The sequence below is a fragment of the Seriola dumerili genome, unplaced genomic scaffold, assembly GCF_002260705.1.
Source record: "Seriola dumerili isolate Sdu_G_001 unplaced genomic scaffold, Sdu_1.0 BDQW01000043.1, whole genome shotgun sequence".
NCBI lineage: Eukaryota > Metazoa > Chordata > Actinopteri > Carangiformes > Carangidae > Seriola > Seriola dumerili.
The window spans coordinates 2,594,716-2,609,390 of NW_019174298.1; the positions used below are offsets into that span (position 1 = coordinate 2,594,716).

The 14,675-nt window shown below is 39.5% G+C and overlaps 1 protein-coding gene across 3 annotated transcripts; it reads right to left on the bottom strand.

The window, feature by feature from the left end:
* Nucleotides 1-3,085: 3,085 nt before the first annotated feature.
* LOC111217338 (sarcolemmal membrane-associated protein-like) lies at nt 3,086-14,623 on the bottom strand. Of its 3 annotated transcripts, XM_022739158.1 has the most exons (11): nt 14,547-14,623; nt 12,063-12,138; nt 11,669-11,728; nt 9,411-9,539; nt 9,248-9,322; nt 8,803-9,105; nt 8,111-8,381; nt 7,770-7,941; nt 5,431-5,565; nt 4,876-4,963; nt 4,389-4,473 (listed from the first exon to the last, which is right to left on the bottom strand). In XM_022739158.1, exons 3-10 carry the CDS (start codon nt 11,718-11,720, stop codon nt 4,880-4,882), a joined length of 1,221 nt encoding a protein of 406 aa, XP_022594879.1. In that variant the 5' UTR covers nt 11,721-11,728; nt 12,063-12,138; nt 14,547-14,623; the 3' UTR covers nt 4,389-4,473; nt 4,876-4,879. The 3 variants fall into 3 exon arrangements, with proteins under 3 accessions (XP_022594880.1, XP_022594879.1, XP_022594878.1); XM_022739157.1 differs by lacking the exon at nt 14,547-14,623 and having other exon boundaries at nt 12,063-12,197; XM_022739159.1 differs by lacking the exons at nt 4,876-4,963; nt 14,547-14,623 and having other exon boundaries at nt 3,086-4,473; nt 12,063-12,191.
* Between the last annotated feature and the right edge of the window lie 52 nt (nt 14,624-14,675).

Genomic DNA, 14,675 nt, shown 5'->3' on the forward strand with positions numbered 1-14,675 from the left:
TGCAGCACAATCTCACAAGTTTTATTTCAGTTCATCTTGATAAATTTGGTTTTCCGGTCATGGGCCACTACAGTGTTAGTATCAGTTTTTACTTGTCAGCATCAAGCATAAATGACAGAGTGTGGTGTGAGTGTTCGATGTCGGATAGCAAACAGAAAAAAGGTGGTAAATCATGGTTTTGACTTCCTATCACTAAAGACTTCTGGATTCTGGATAATCCTGTAAATGTCTGATGTCTAAAGAATAACTTTAAAATTGGGAGAAAATGTATTATTGGCTATATTATCGTTGATAGTGAGTATAATATAATAATATAAAGTATATATATAATAGTCCCCACTCTGGGTTCTTGAACAGAGAGAGAATAAACACAGGTCATGCTCTAGAAACATTCTATAAAATTAAAATTAAAATGTAATTTTTTCATTTTCATTCTCATTTGCTTTGGGCAAAAGCAAATGAATAAATGACTATATGCAGTTCCAAATTAAAGAGCAGTGTTTCACAGTGCCTTTGAGTCACACTTGATGAACTTTGTCTCACCACCATGTTTGACAACCTGACTTGGAGAACCCTCCATCAAAGTCACTGTTGTGTTTTCTGTCTCCACTGTTAGTTTAAAAAATACCCAGACTGAAACAGACTGAGGTGAGCCAAATCAGATACCTCTCACATCCGGTTTCAAGTTAAAGCTTCAGGTCCAAAACTTACCACTGGGTGTCATGATTGAGTGTCCCCCGCTTCCTGCAGTCAGTAGTGAAGATCTGAGGGCTTTTTTTGCACAGACCACTGGGTGTCATGACATCCGCTGACTGTGAGACGTCATCACGTCTGCTTCAGGGCTGCACAGGGCCGCTACAGTGGTCATGCTGCAGACAGCCCCTTCGGAGGAGGCTGACCACCAGGTCACAAGACCCTGTCTCCCAACATGAACTGCTCCCAAACACTCAAGGGAGGAAGTTTTTTCTGGGGTCTTCTTGTACCTTTTTTTTCCCCTTTTTGTCCCTTTCAGTCATTTCTTCTCCATCCCCAGTAGGCGCGCACTCCCGACCTGTAATGGGCACTCTGGCCACTCCCAAAAAGAAAAACAGAATAATAAATAAATGAGAATAAATACATATGAACTATACAAATCAGTTGGAATATATATGTCTTTGTTTTTTCTCTTCTCTTTTTCTCTTCTTAATACATACTGTAGCTAGATTAACATTTGACCAACCTATTTCAATTTCATATCACAGATCAAAGCTCTTCACTGTGTCGTGATTTGGAAAAATTGGCTTATTACTGTAGGTAGTCAGGACTTGAGCATTAATCAGAATGTAAATTAGATCTATATGAAGCCCAACATTCTGCAAATACCATGTAAAAGAGTGTGCGGCTGCCATTCTGCTGCATCTCTGGGCTACTACCGATGACCTACATACAAACTAGAGCAGAACAAATGGACATGACAACTCTGCAGAGAGGCTCGCCTTGCATGGGAATGATTCTCAGTTTTGGGTTTATACAGGGGCTGTCCTCAATCTGCTCACATGTCAAATGCACAGTGTATTCCCCAGGTTGTCTGAGAGAGAACCTCACGTCACATTAGCCACATCATCCTGGTATGTACCCTGAGAGGGATCCTTGACACAGCTAAACCTGCAGAGCAGAAATGTTAGGGCCAATGTGGCAACACCAAAATGTGGATCAGGTGTGGACTACTCATCCACACAGCAGCAATGGTTTCCTATGGAGCTATGACTTGAAAGGGTGTAACTGCACTGACTGCTTAACCTTGTAATCTTCCAGGAGAGGTAACAGCCACTCACATTAAGTCCGTGGATCAAGTTGTGCTTGTTTGATATTACATCACACCTCCACCCACTTACAGAGGTACTCCAGTGATTTAGTGCTGCACTTCCACATAGTTGGGTTCTAATAAGAGATACATTTAAAAATGGACTGTCAAAATTGAGGCAGCAGAGGCTGAGATATCCTCACTTTTACTCCCTAGGATCCTACAATTCCCATCATGCCAGTCAACTTAAGAAACCTCCCCTAGAGCCAGAGAAGAAGTAAGGGTTGGGTTATGCTCAAACAGTTCTAGATCATAAGATGTGCCGTTCAATCACATCGAAATTCAAGTGTTTACATTTGTTCCAAACTTGAAGATGGATTGAAAAGCCAGCTGCCACAGGGAAGGAGAATATGCAATATTGTTTAAATAAGTAAGGGGATAACAGTGCACATTTTCTCCTGGAAGGCAGTCATGGTGTTTCAGTCAGGGACAGGAATAGATGAGTGAAGAATGAAAAACAGAGTACCAACCCTGCCTCCTTTCACACCTCTGCACAGCCGACCAATCACTGCGTGAGATGGGTGTGAATGTCAAATCATTGATTTTGGAAAGTTACTGAATTGATGAGACAACGCCTGCTGAATTCTGATGTCACAAAAGTGTGGAGGGAGGGGGCTCTGAACAAACATACTAGCCATGCAGTAAAGACTGGCATGCCCCTTTAACATTTTAAAAGAGGCAATGATGACGTAAACTCTCTCTCATTTTGTCAAACTGCGGGATGCTAGTAAGTCTGGCCACATAGTGCATGTGATCACTGTACCACCGTGTATACTGTGGATTTGCTCTGTCCACCTCCATGGTCCACTGTTTGCCAGCTGATGTACACACTGTGTTCACTTGAGAAAATCTGTCTTTGAGGAAAACACTGTGCTCCCTGCTGTCGGCATCAAAAGGTTCTTTCAATATCATCTGCAAAACAGGGGACAAGAGATGGGAGAACTAACATAACAAATCATTTTGTCTGGAGGGTAGAAGCAAAAATATTTATCAAAATACATTTCCTGTCCCTTAATATACTAACAAAAGTCATAATGTGGGTGGACGATACCCACAACTTACCTTAGATTTACTGTAGCTATGCTGCGAGTGTTGCTCTATACAAGGTCACAATGTGCTCAATATGATGATTCAGAGGCAAAACCTACAGTAACAGGAGGTCTAACCTCATCTAAACATAGCTTGGTGGCTTCAGTGACTTTGTGCTTATGCAATGACTATAACATGCAATTATGAGCTTAAGATCTTTAATTGACGTCACTCTTACATTTTAGAGCAATTATTCATAAACTTTAAATCCAAGAAACTATACCTTTCCATCTCTTTACAAAATACATAGATTTTGTACTTATTTACAGGGAATCAAACAAAGTCAAAATTACCATAAACACAGCAACTTAGTAGATATATTCAATGATAACATTTGAGATTTTTCACAAACTCATAATGCATGCAAACATTTAACCAACAGAAAACTGAATGAATACCAAATCAATGTTTGGGCTTGTTTACAAGTTCAGATGAGTGTAATATCAGTTTCAAAAACCATGACATTTAAAGTATCACACCAGTTTCCTGTGGTCACTACTGGTAAGATGTGACACAATATCACAGAATACCATGCATTTAAATAATGTAGTGTTGTGTTATATTGCAGTCTATGTTTGATTGCCATGTTCAATAATTTGTCTGTGGCACCTAACTTAACCTTGTCCATGTTTTCAGTATTGGGTAATAAGTTAGGTTGGGTAATAAATTCTTCGTTTTATCCTCCTCTGTTGAGAAATAGTAGGCAATGCTGAGATGTCAACTGAATTTGAGAGGCTGGCAACTGGTGCAGAGACAAAAAAGTGTCCTAAATAAATTCAATATTTTATCATCATGCATATTCAATGAAAAGCAGAAGGCCGAAGGAAAGTAGAAGACAAACACACAAGAGATGGATAGTGCAGTTCTGAACAAGATCCTGTCAGTGATGGAAATGGCTCTCAGGGCGAGTTGCTGTGATTCTGTTAATGACGCTCTGTTGAGAAACTACAATGTAAATTCCTACTTAGCAGTGCCCACCACAACCATCCACTGATGTATTGTTATATATCTAGGGCATTCAACTTGCACTCGATTAGGGGCTGCATTATTGTGATAATATTTATTATTCTGACAATTACAGAGATGTGTTACATTTGGGGAGGTTCAAACCCCCAAAATATCCTCATATATATTTAGAATTAATTAAGTGTGAAGAGTATCTTTACATTCATTAATGGACAATAAGTCAAAATAGCAACCGAAAAGAAATGACCCACATGACATGACCCCTGCTTCACAGAACAGACATACAAACAAACATATTCATTTGCACACAGAACTGACATTCTTTTATTAACGTCTCTGCCATCTAAAATAGAGCATCTTTAAAACTAAACAGTGTTAAGTATGAGCCCTCCTAATTAATAGTGCAGATATGATAAGGGGGCAAGTTTTTCAGTTTCAGTGCGGACAAATCTGATGACAAATACGGATTTATTTGTGTTTGTTTGAATGAGTTGCCCTCAGGTCCTGAAGAGCACAGCAGCAGTCACAGCTGTTAGAGCCACAGCAACCACAGGTCCCCAGATCATCCACGGTTTCTGAAACAAGTGGTGACACAGAAATGGAAACATGAGCATCACCACATGAAACTGCCCATCCAAGGATTGCCAAAGCTTTGACAGGGGGGAGTTTGCCATTGAGACCAATGCAGTACACAGAGAACACAAGTTAAAAACAGCTCTTTCAAGATAGAGATAAGCCCATCCAGGCCAACTGAGAGAAACAGTTGTTAAGCATTAGCCATCCAGACAAGACAAACAGATGTCAGATGTTGGAACTGTATGATTAGAGAGGTTAGATTTCTGAGACGTTAATTTTTGAAGTTTCCCCAGAGGAAGGCATTCTGGGAAATGAGGAAAACCTGATTAGGTCATGCAATGATCTAAAAGACACTGATGAGAATGAAAGATGTAGGCCGACTTGACAGGAGTAATGTGTACCTTACTACCACAATGCGCCGAAGCACCAATACAGCAAAGCCAGGATAAGGCCGATGACTATGGCTTGAACAGGCAGCAATAGGGATGTCTACAGAAGGGAAGGGATATTATAGTAATCAACTGCAATGGGACATACTTTAGTTGGGCGTAGCTTTATTAATAAACTCCTCAGTCAGTAGTCTGTGTCTATAATTGATGCGTATACAAATCTCAATGTCACACATGTCAATGTCTAAAAGCAACAGTAAAAGACAGTGGATGAGTAGAAGGGAGCAGGTGTGCTGAGGTTAAAAAAATATTGTGAATCTCAATAAAGATTCACCTTTTACGCCCTAAGACATTTCACAGAATCAAAACACGTTTAGAACAATGATGCTAAATTTGAAGCAAGCAATGTCAAGCTCCCAAAACCAATACAACTGCAGATGTTTGCTTCCTATGAAAACAAAAGCTATGGTGCCGTTATTATTTCTACACTTTATGCTACTCTGCATATATCATCTGTCAAACAATGATGTTTTTTTTGTTTGTGTTGAGTGTTAGATAATCACTCACCTTTGTTCCTTTCTCCTGTAATTCCTTCATGTTAGCTTTGCATCCCTCAAGTTCATCTGTGAGCAACTGTTTCTCCTGCTCAGTCTTCTCATATTTTTCCTTTAGGTCTGACAACTCTGTCTTAGCCTCCTCATACTGCAAAGCAAATCATCATTGTTACTATTATTATAAAAAAATCAATTTAAACTAAACACATAGATTCATCAGTTACTTCATTGTAATGTATTGTTAATCTGGATACTGCTGAACGTCCTGCACAGCAGCACACCGCTGAATTTTGTATACATTTAGCTAATCAGGGTGAGCGTAGTGTACCCTTTATAAAGACAACTGTAAGACCTCTCAGTTTCCACTTTCATTCAATGACTAAAGTGCAACACTACTTTGGGATGAATGACTTGTGGTCAAAAATGACTTCATCTCTGCTTTCTTCTATATATCACTGCCCATCTTGTCACAGTGTCAGAGCAGCGAGTGATCCCCATCCAGTCAGCAGGATGCTTTGAATTCATTTCATAGTCATGTAAATGGTGCAGCAGATTTGTTTAGAATCACTATCTCACTAGCTAAGGGGGCCGTTCGAGAGCGGGTGGTTGAAAATTTTTTCAAACTGAAGTTGCTGCCCTTTCCGCTTAATAATCCAAATCTTATAGTATCACTTTATTTTATAAGGGCCTTATTCCAGCAAATTAACCAGTGCTTGAACCGGTGGTCAGTATTGTCAATGCTATGTCGACTTCAACATTCAGCTGTGGTGGCTGCCTCTTTCTCCTGGGCTGGGTGACACCATCAGTGAAAATTACAGAGGGCGACTGGTTCAGGGTCTGTCTTTATCAGTTGTCTCAAAATAGAAAATCAGTCCTAACTGGCTCAAAATACCCAGTGACGCATACTTAGCCCACTTTTATATGAGAGGCTTATGAGAGAAAGCTGTTGTCTAACTTAGTCTCCAGGTGTTGAAAACAGCAAAAGAAAACTGGAGTAGATGACCACAGAGATCTGCTGTCCATCTGTTAGTCATCTAAATGTTTGGCAACATAGCCTCAAGTCCTAAATGGCCACCATTTGTAAATTAAACTTCATTCTTATGACACTGGAACTGATTTTAAGCTCGGCTACAATATCAAATCATGTATACAGGCAAATAAATTACAAAAACAACATAAGACTCTACATACCAGTGAAACAGCAGCCAGGGGCCAAATGGACAGATAAAGGATCAGGGCGTTTACTTATTGTTTTTGAGGAGAAAGACAGTCCTAATTCAGCCAAAATGCTTTGAGTTTCACCTAGGCCTGCTTGGTACTGTTTTACGCATTGGAGTAACAGCATTTTATCAGCTTTCTTAGAAAAATTTGTAATTTCCTCTTGTCCTCAACTACCATGCACATTAAGCAATTTTACCACCAATAGCAATGGTAAGAAAAATTAAGAAAAAACTTGAAAACTATTTGGTGATTTCTTAGAATGCCTTACTGTCAGGCAATAATGAATAATACAAGCACAAAAAAGAATAAACCCTAAATGGAGCGATACCATTGTATCAACAAAAAAAATATAGGTTATTCATACTTGATCACTTATGTTGTGGCTAAATAGTCTGTGTGTACAGTACACATGTACAGTAAAATCTGCAATCTGTTTTACTGTACACTAAATACATTTTCTAAATGTATTTTTGACCTTTAATCTTGGGGGAGTAGTCATACAAGTGTTGCTGTTTTCTGTATTTAATTTTGTTTTTCTTGCATCAAATTACTGTATCCATCTGTATTTTGGTAAATCCATACTGCAACAAAACAAAACAAAAAAGTTCATTTCATTTGATGGTTCTGTATGTTGCTCTCAAAGGAAAACCTCTACCCTTCACTGAGAGTGCATGTAGGAAGTTTCATAAATACTGTAACACCTTGTCAACATTGGCTGTGTAAAGCAGTATGGTCAGCAGCAAACCAGCAGCAGCTGCAGTCCTCTGGCAGTGTTTACACTGGATCCATTCAGTCGCTGTGCACTCAGGATTGTTTTGACCCAACTCACAGATCAATACACAATCATGTACTTGCGTGCGGACATAGAATAAAATAGATTTCAAGCCTAACACATCACTTCGGGCTTCATTTATGTGTGAAAGCACAAGTAAAATGCAAGCCATAATGTCGCCAGTAGGTAACAGGATTGAACAATGTGAGTGAAAAGCATCCATGATATACCGGGTCTTCAGTAACTGTCAGGTCTAAGATTGATGATATTAGATGTAATTCTTAGAAGTGATTGTGAGAGGCTTGTCAAATAAGGGCGTAGCTCACTCAGGATAATATCCTTTTATTTTGAGAGCATACCTCTCTCTGCAGAGCCTTGCTGCGACTGTCTGCCTCATCCAGTTGGGTTTGCAACTTGGTGCTATCCTGCTGGTGCTGGAGCTGCAGGGATGCGAGCCTCTTCTCCAGCTCCTGCTGGGATCTCTCTAGGGCTTTGAGGCTGTTGCTCAGTTCAGCATTCTGGGCACGTGAACTATTAGTAACAAAACAACACTGAGTTCAATAGGTGGAGGATCACAAACATAGGAGTATGTATATATGCACTGTAGAGCAAAAGATGTTGGAGCAGAGTCAAGCAAACCAGACAGACGGAGCACAAAGGTGGGGGTGAAGCTGAATTTGTGGTAATATTGCTCACTGACCTGGAAAGGTCCTTCTCCAGCTGCTGCTGCTTCTGCAGCACTGCCTCTTTCTCAGAGCGCAGTGCTGCACATTCACTCTGCAGGTTGCCCTTGTCTTTCTGGTAAGTCTTGAGGAGTTCCTCCTTCTCAGCCCTGAGGGAAGCACATTCACTTTGCAGACTGCCCCTTTCCTTCTGGTGCTTATTCACAATGTCCTGTTTCTCAGATCGCAGGACAGAACATTCCTTCTGAAGGCCATTACACTCCACCTGCATGGACTGCAGCTCACTAGCTGTGAGGGAAAAAAAGCAGATGCTCTGTTCTTAATTAGCTTACAGATAAAGTGAAAATAACCACATTTATAATAATATCTTTCAACATTTTCTCTGAGCTTGAACAGGCTAGTGTACGTGAAGACATATTTCAAATCATGTGGCCATTAAACAATTTTCTTGAGTAGAGAACGCAGATACAAAGCTCTCTCATTCACAGTGGCAACCCCACAATCTAATCCTATTTAAGCAAATCGTATTTTATCGTTTTGTAATTTGTAAATATTAAGAAAAACTGAGAGAACTTCCTAGATAAGGAAAATACCTTTCACTTTATGACTAAATTAAATAACACTATGACCATAATTATTGTGCCAGTGATACAATCACTTTATTGTCCTCATAGTTGGTATAAATATGTGTACGTGCACCATGTAGTACCTTGTATCTCTGCAGTTTTTTGCCACTGCTTGCTCTGCTGCTGAAGGTCACGCTGTAGGTTGTCAATCTCATGCTCGTATTTGTTGGCAGTCTGACGCCACTTGTCCAGATCCGTCGAGACGGTTGCCAGGTTAGTCTGGATAGCAGAGACATCACGGTCCCGCTCAGCAGTGGCTGACTCCAGGGCACGTTTCAGTGACTTCACTTCATCACGTGCACTTTGTAGCTCGTCGCGTGAACTGGAGGAAACGTCTATCTGCTCTCTGAGAATGCCCATTTCATCTTGGAGCTGCCGCAGCTGGCCTGTCCGAACCAGGGTCAGTATTTTAATTATTTGTGTTGACATGTTTACTTAGACAAGATAGCAGTACAATTCAGCCAGTTTACTCTCCAATCCATCAGTTGTAAGCAAGAGCAGGTGGCTTCATACAACACAGAAATATACCTTGAAGAAGCTTTATCTGTTTTGCAGATTCATCAGCTTGTTGTTTATTTTCCTTTCTCTCTTCCTCCAGGATACCTGCAAAATATAATCGCATTTATTCATTATTTTATTTATTAATTTATCTCATGTATTTGTGGGTAAAGTGGAGAGAATAGAATGTTACCTTGTAGCTCCATGCATTTGTGTTTCTCAGTATTAGCTACGTCCTGGGCTTCTCGAAGTTCATCATTCAAACGCTGGATAATTTTTTCTGAGTCACCAGAGGACCCCATGTTTGACCTTGTCAGATCATCTGAGAATGAAATACAGAACAAAAATGATTACCCAAGCTAGAAGATCCATTCTCCTAACATGAGAGTATCTAGCTGAAAGAGCAGAGATTAACTTCCTACAAAATCACTGGAGTGCATACAGAAACATTAGAAAGTAAAGTCTAAACCATGATACATCAGGCAATAATGATGGCAATTCAATACTATAAAAATAGAAGGATAACTCAGAGTTCCACTATATTAATTTTGCTTCAGTCCCAAATATTTAACCAGGGCTGGCATGTTAGATGATTTCCCAAGATATTAAAATAGGCCTATTACATAAACTAATTGCCAACCCAGAAATAGACACAACTGCATTATCTGCATTTTTTATCCACGCTTTCCTTCCAAATTGTCCATTACCCCAGTGACATGAGAGTCTCTGGCATGTCTGCATTGCTTGTTAACAGCAAGTTACTGTAAACAATACACAAAGGGAATGGACTTGCCAGGGTTGCCAGGGGTCTGTTGTGTTTCCTAGAAGAGGAAACAAGCTCCACAAATACTTGGTCTTTGCAAAAGCCCAGTGAATATCTTGATCCCCTAATCTACCATGGCTAGGAAAAGAGATGACCTCATCTCAGACTGAGCATTTGGCAGAGGCAGAAAAAACAAAACAAAAAAAAAAAAAAAAAAAAAAAACAGTTGAGACAGGTCACGCATGTGCACCATAAATGGACACATTAGAGGAGTGAGGCTGCCATGAAATGTTGCATTTGTTTTGCAAACTGTGATTTCACTGCGTCTAGCACACTTGGCTGAATAAAGACACTGTACAAACACACACACTCACATACTGTTTATAACTTCTGTTGTGATCTGGCACTATACAACTAAAATAAATTGAATTGTTTAATAGTGCCACCAGATGGCATTGATAAATGCCACTAAAATTAACGGGTATGAAGCGACTGCTGGAGGCTGGTGGCACCCTCTGACTCAAACACATGACCACCCAGCTGTGTGCCAGACAAAGGATGGGCGGGCAGTGCTATGTCCTGTATGTGTGTATGAGGTTGTGTGTTCCTTCATGCATGCATATGCATGAGTGAGAGTCAGAATGTGAGTGGGCTCCCTGTAAGTAGAACCATCTCAGTCCAGTTTGTGTGAAAGAAGAATGTCCTCTGAAAAGAGCACCTCAGATGAGGGCATCCAATGTGTTATCTTTAGTAACATAAGTTATTAGAGCCATCATGCCTTAGTGTCACAGAATGACACCTGACAAAGTGATAATGCGATTAGTCTTTGGGTAAAAATACCTCTCTGACTAGTTGGGGATATTGAGCATCACACTGCCTCAAGTGACGACAGAAAAAATTGTAGGAGAATGTCTTTTTTTAGCTCAAGTGCTGAAGGCTAGAGCCATCATGGTCCATCTTTCCTGCTGTCGGTTTCCTTCCCAATGAATGTGACAGCATTCCGAGGGTTAGCGCTGCTCGCACTGAAGGTCTCCAGTATTCAATGAGTCTCTATAAAACTGCTAATCAAATGGCTGGGAGGTGATATTGAGTCTCAGTCACAAACACCTCCAAAATGTGCTGTATGTGACAGAAACTGAGAGATACCCTCATCAAATGACTGAGCTACTGTTGTCGTGAGGACACTGTTTGCTTTGTGCTCCCTATGTACTGTGCAGCGTAGCATTACAAATTCATTCATCATGCAAAATTGATTCATTCACACACATGCTTGCAGATACCGTCTGAGTCATATACAGTTGATTTTTATGTTCTCTGTATTGCACTCACTTCATTATCCCCTGGATTTTATTTTGATCAGTCTCCCTAAATGTCACAGCTAACACACATTAGTCAGCTGATGTGCCCTCTGTGTAAAGAGATTCCATCTTCTAATAAGCTGTTGACACTAGAGAAATCACCGTCTAAAACAAGGCCATCTATAGCACTGTAAGCTCCAAAGCCAAACTGTCTTCACAGGTCCAGACACTCATTTCAACTGTGACTCATGCTTTTTTCTCTCCTCACACTGTCAGTTAGTAAGATATGCTGTGTCAGGTAAGAGCCATTTCAAGAGCAAAACAATGTCAAGTCATTCACTTCAATTCTGTCTGTCCATTTAAAAAAAAGAATAATAACAGTTTGTTTACCTTTAATCAGTGATACATTATTCAGGGGATCACTCAACTCTTTCTCATCCATTTGCTTAACTGTGAAAAAAAAAAAAAAAAAAAAATGTATAACTACATTTCATGTGAATAGACAACACATACATAATAACAAATCAAGAGCTAATGTTGCCAAATAAAATATATTTTGGATATATACCTTAACTAAAATGATTATGACTATTACTGTCGTTATTTGTTAAGAATCCGAGTCATTTTTGAAAGGTAAACACAAAAATGCATGCTCATCTGAGAAAACAAAACAAGTACTTCTGGAAGAGGCATCTGCATAGCTGCTGAAAATTTTCCTTTGAGAACTAGGTCACAGAAAATGTGCTAATAAAGGTTAAAAATAAAACTTAGCAGGAAATATTACCTTATGTGATCCAGGAGCTACAGTACTCTTTGTGCTGAGGCTACAGCAGTCCCTGACATGAAGAACTCTTCTCCAACTATCAGATATTTTCAGATGCGAAATGGAGCAGTCCAAGCAGTGAAAGGGGAGGGGGGCACCGAGGGGATGACAAACACTGTGTACAAGACCTGCCTGCTATATCGTTGGACTGAAGCCAGTAAAGACAAACAACTTCTTGAATTAAATGCACAAATACTTGGAGTGTGGTTAAAATGCTACACTAAAGGTAACTCAGATCAATGTCTTAAAAAACTTGACCCCCCTATTTTGAGGCTGAAGTCCACAGCCCCTCAACACTAGGTCATGTATCCGAGTAGGGCATCTCGGAAGCTGCAGCTGCATACTGACACAGAGAGGTTTTGTTCAGGGATCTGAGCTGCTCTCTGGCCAGTTGGTACTGATGTAAAGATCTACAGGACGACATAGAAGAGGGACAGCTAGTGTGGGAATGTGTGTCATGTATATGCTGCATCCACCTCCTCCTTTGTTTTGCCCTCTAGTCTAGGCCACTCTTTTCTCTTTTTAAATTGACGATTTACTGGCCGTCAAGGTTAGATCTACATGTCATCCTGAAGTTGTGGAACTAATACAGGGACAAACTGTATATTGTTTAACTTCTTTATATTGCACTATAAAATACCACAGTTAGCCTAGATAATGAAAGAAAACAGTGGCCTATATTGAAAAATATGTAGGGTTGCAACTAAGGATTGATTTCATTATTGATTAATCTATTGATTATTTTCTTGATTGGGCTATAAAATGTCAGAGGATAGTGGAAAAATGGTTAGCACAAAGAGATGTTTTCTGTATTCAACAAACAGTCCAAAACCGACAGATATAACAAAGCAAAGCTTTAAATCCTTACATTTAAGAGGCCAGAACCAGCAATTTACCTTTTTTTGCTTGAAAAATGACAAAAATAATTAATAAATTATGTAACTAACTGATGATTAATTTTCAAAGTGATATTTAAATATCCATTTCACAGACAGACTTGCAGGTGTGATGCAGGTTTAAAAAGGGTGAGGCATGTTTTAAAGGACACTCACCTTTAATTTAAGATTTTTCAACTTAATTTCATCATACACTGTGAGCTACAAAAGCTGATGTAGCCTGACTGATTTTTTTGACACCAGCTCACCTTCTTATCTAATGCTGTGCAGTCCCATATCAGTCCCAATGATATGTGTTATAATCAAAATACTAATGCTACAGGTTCAATGGTACGAGGTATGAACAGCTCTCAAGTGAACTGTTTTTCCAGATCAGTGCATACTTAATATACATAGAGTAATTGAAAAAATGCCATACCATACTCAAAAAGTGCAAATCAGTCAGTGTCAAGAGGAGACCTATCTTAATGACTTTGCATTTTGCTGTGTGGCCAGATTCTAGCCTGAGACATTAACTTTGGTTGAGCAAGTTGATAATGAGGTAAAGGATTAAGATATCAAGTTGCAAATCATTGACATTTATTGAGTCAATAATCAACCATTCTAACCCTCTACTCAGCCTGAACAGCCTATCATCAGTTAAGGTGATTAAGATTCTTAACAAACTCACAATAAATGTTCACAAGACAGACAAGTGAAGGGTAAACCCACATAAACCGATTTTAAAGACACTTTATAGGTGGAAGATTCACTGACCTCTCTAACATAAAGCTCTGCAACAGAAATTATAACTAAATTAAATAAAATTATATATTAAAATGATTATATGCTTTCACTACATGTTATGGTACCATGAAAGCCCAAAGAAAATTTACTTAGGCAGACGTCAGTGGCATTGTCATATATAGTATTTAGAATTTATCTCAACTAGTGTTATCTATCAACTTAAGTTATCTAGATCTTCATCACAGTGGCACTCTTTATTTATTTGTTATATTATTTGTTAAAGAAGCAAGCTGATTCTCACCACTCAACAACTCTGAAGTACGGTTATATTAGTGTTAATTGGCTGTAATGGCTAACTAGCATTGGCTAATTGTAAACTGGAGGTGTTATCAGTTGACGTTAGCTAACGTTAACGGTCGTTACTGAATATTACTCTAAAAAGGTATTTAATAGTGAGTTACAGAGTAACATGTATCTAAACATTTAGAAAAGGTGTTTCAGCTGCCGTAACTTACCAACAAACAACTCCCGAATATGATTATGTTTTTGTTAATTGGCCGTAATGGCTAACTCGCCTTGGCTAATTAGAAATTGGAGGTGTGTAGTTGTCAGTTAACATTAGCTAAAGTTAACTGCCTTTGACTTAGCTGTACTTTGAGGACGCCATGTGAAGCTGCAGACGCAGACCCACACACTACACTCAAGGAAGCAGTAGTGTGTTGCTCCTTCCAGTGGAAAACTTCTCTGAAAGTTGCCTAATCAGTGTGGTGGGTGTGCCTTTCAGTCCTTACGTGTCATGCTAGCGGTTCGTGTAGTTACTCACAGGAGTCAACCAGAAGTGATGCTTAGATCGTATATTGTTGTAGGGAGGAGGTGTGGACATCACTGCAAAGGTTTTCCTCTTCGTTAAACTAACACGCCAGATGTCCGACAACTAAACTTCCTCGGTTTG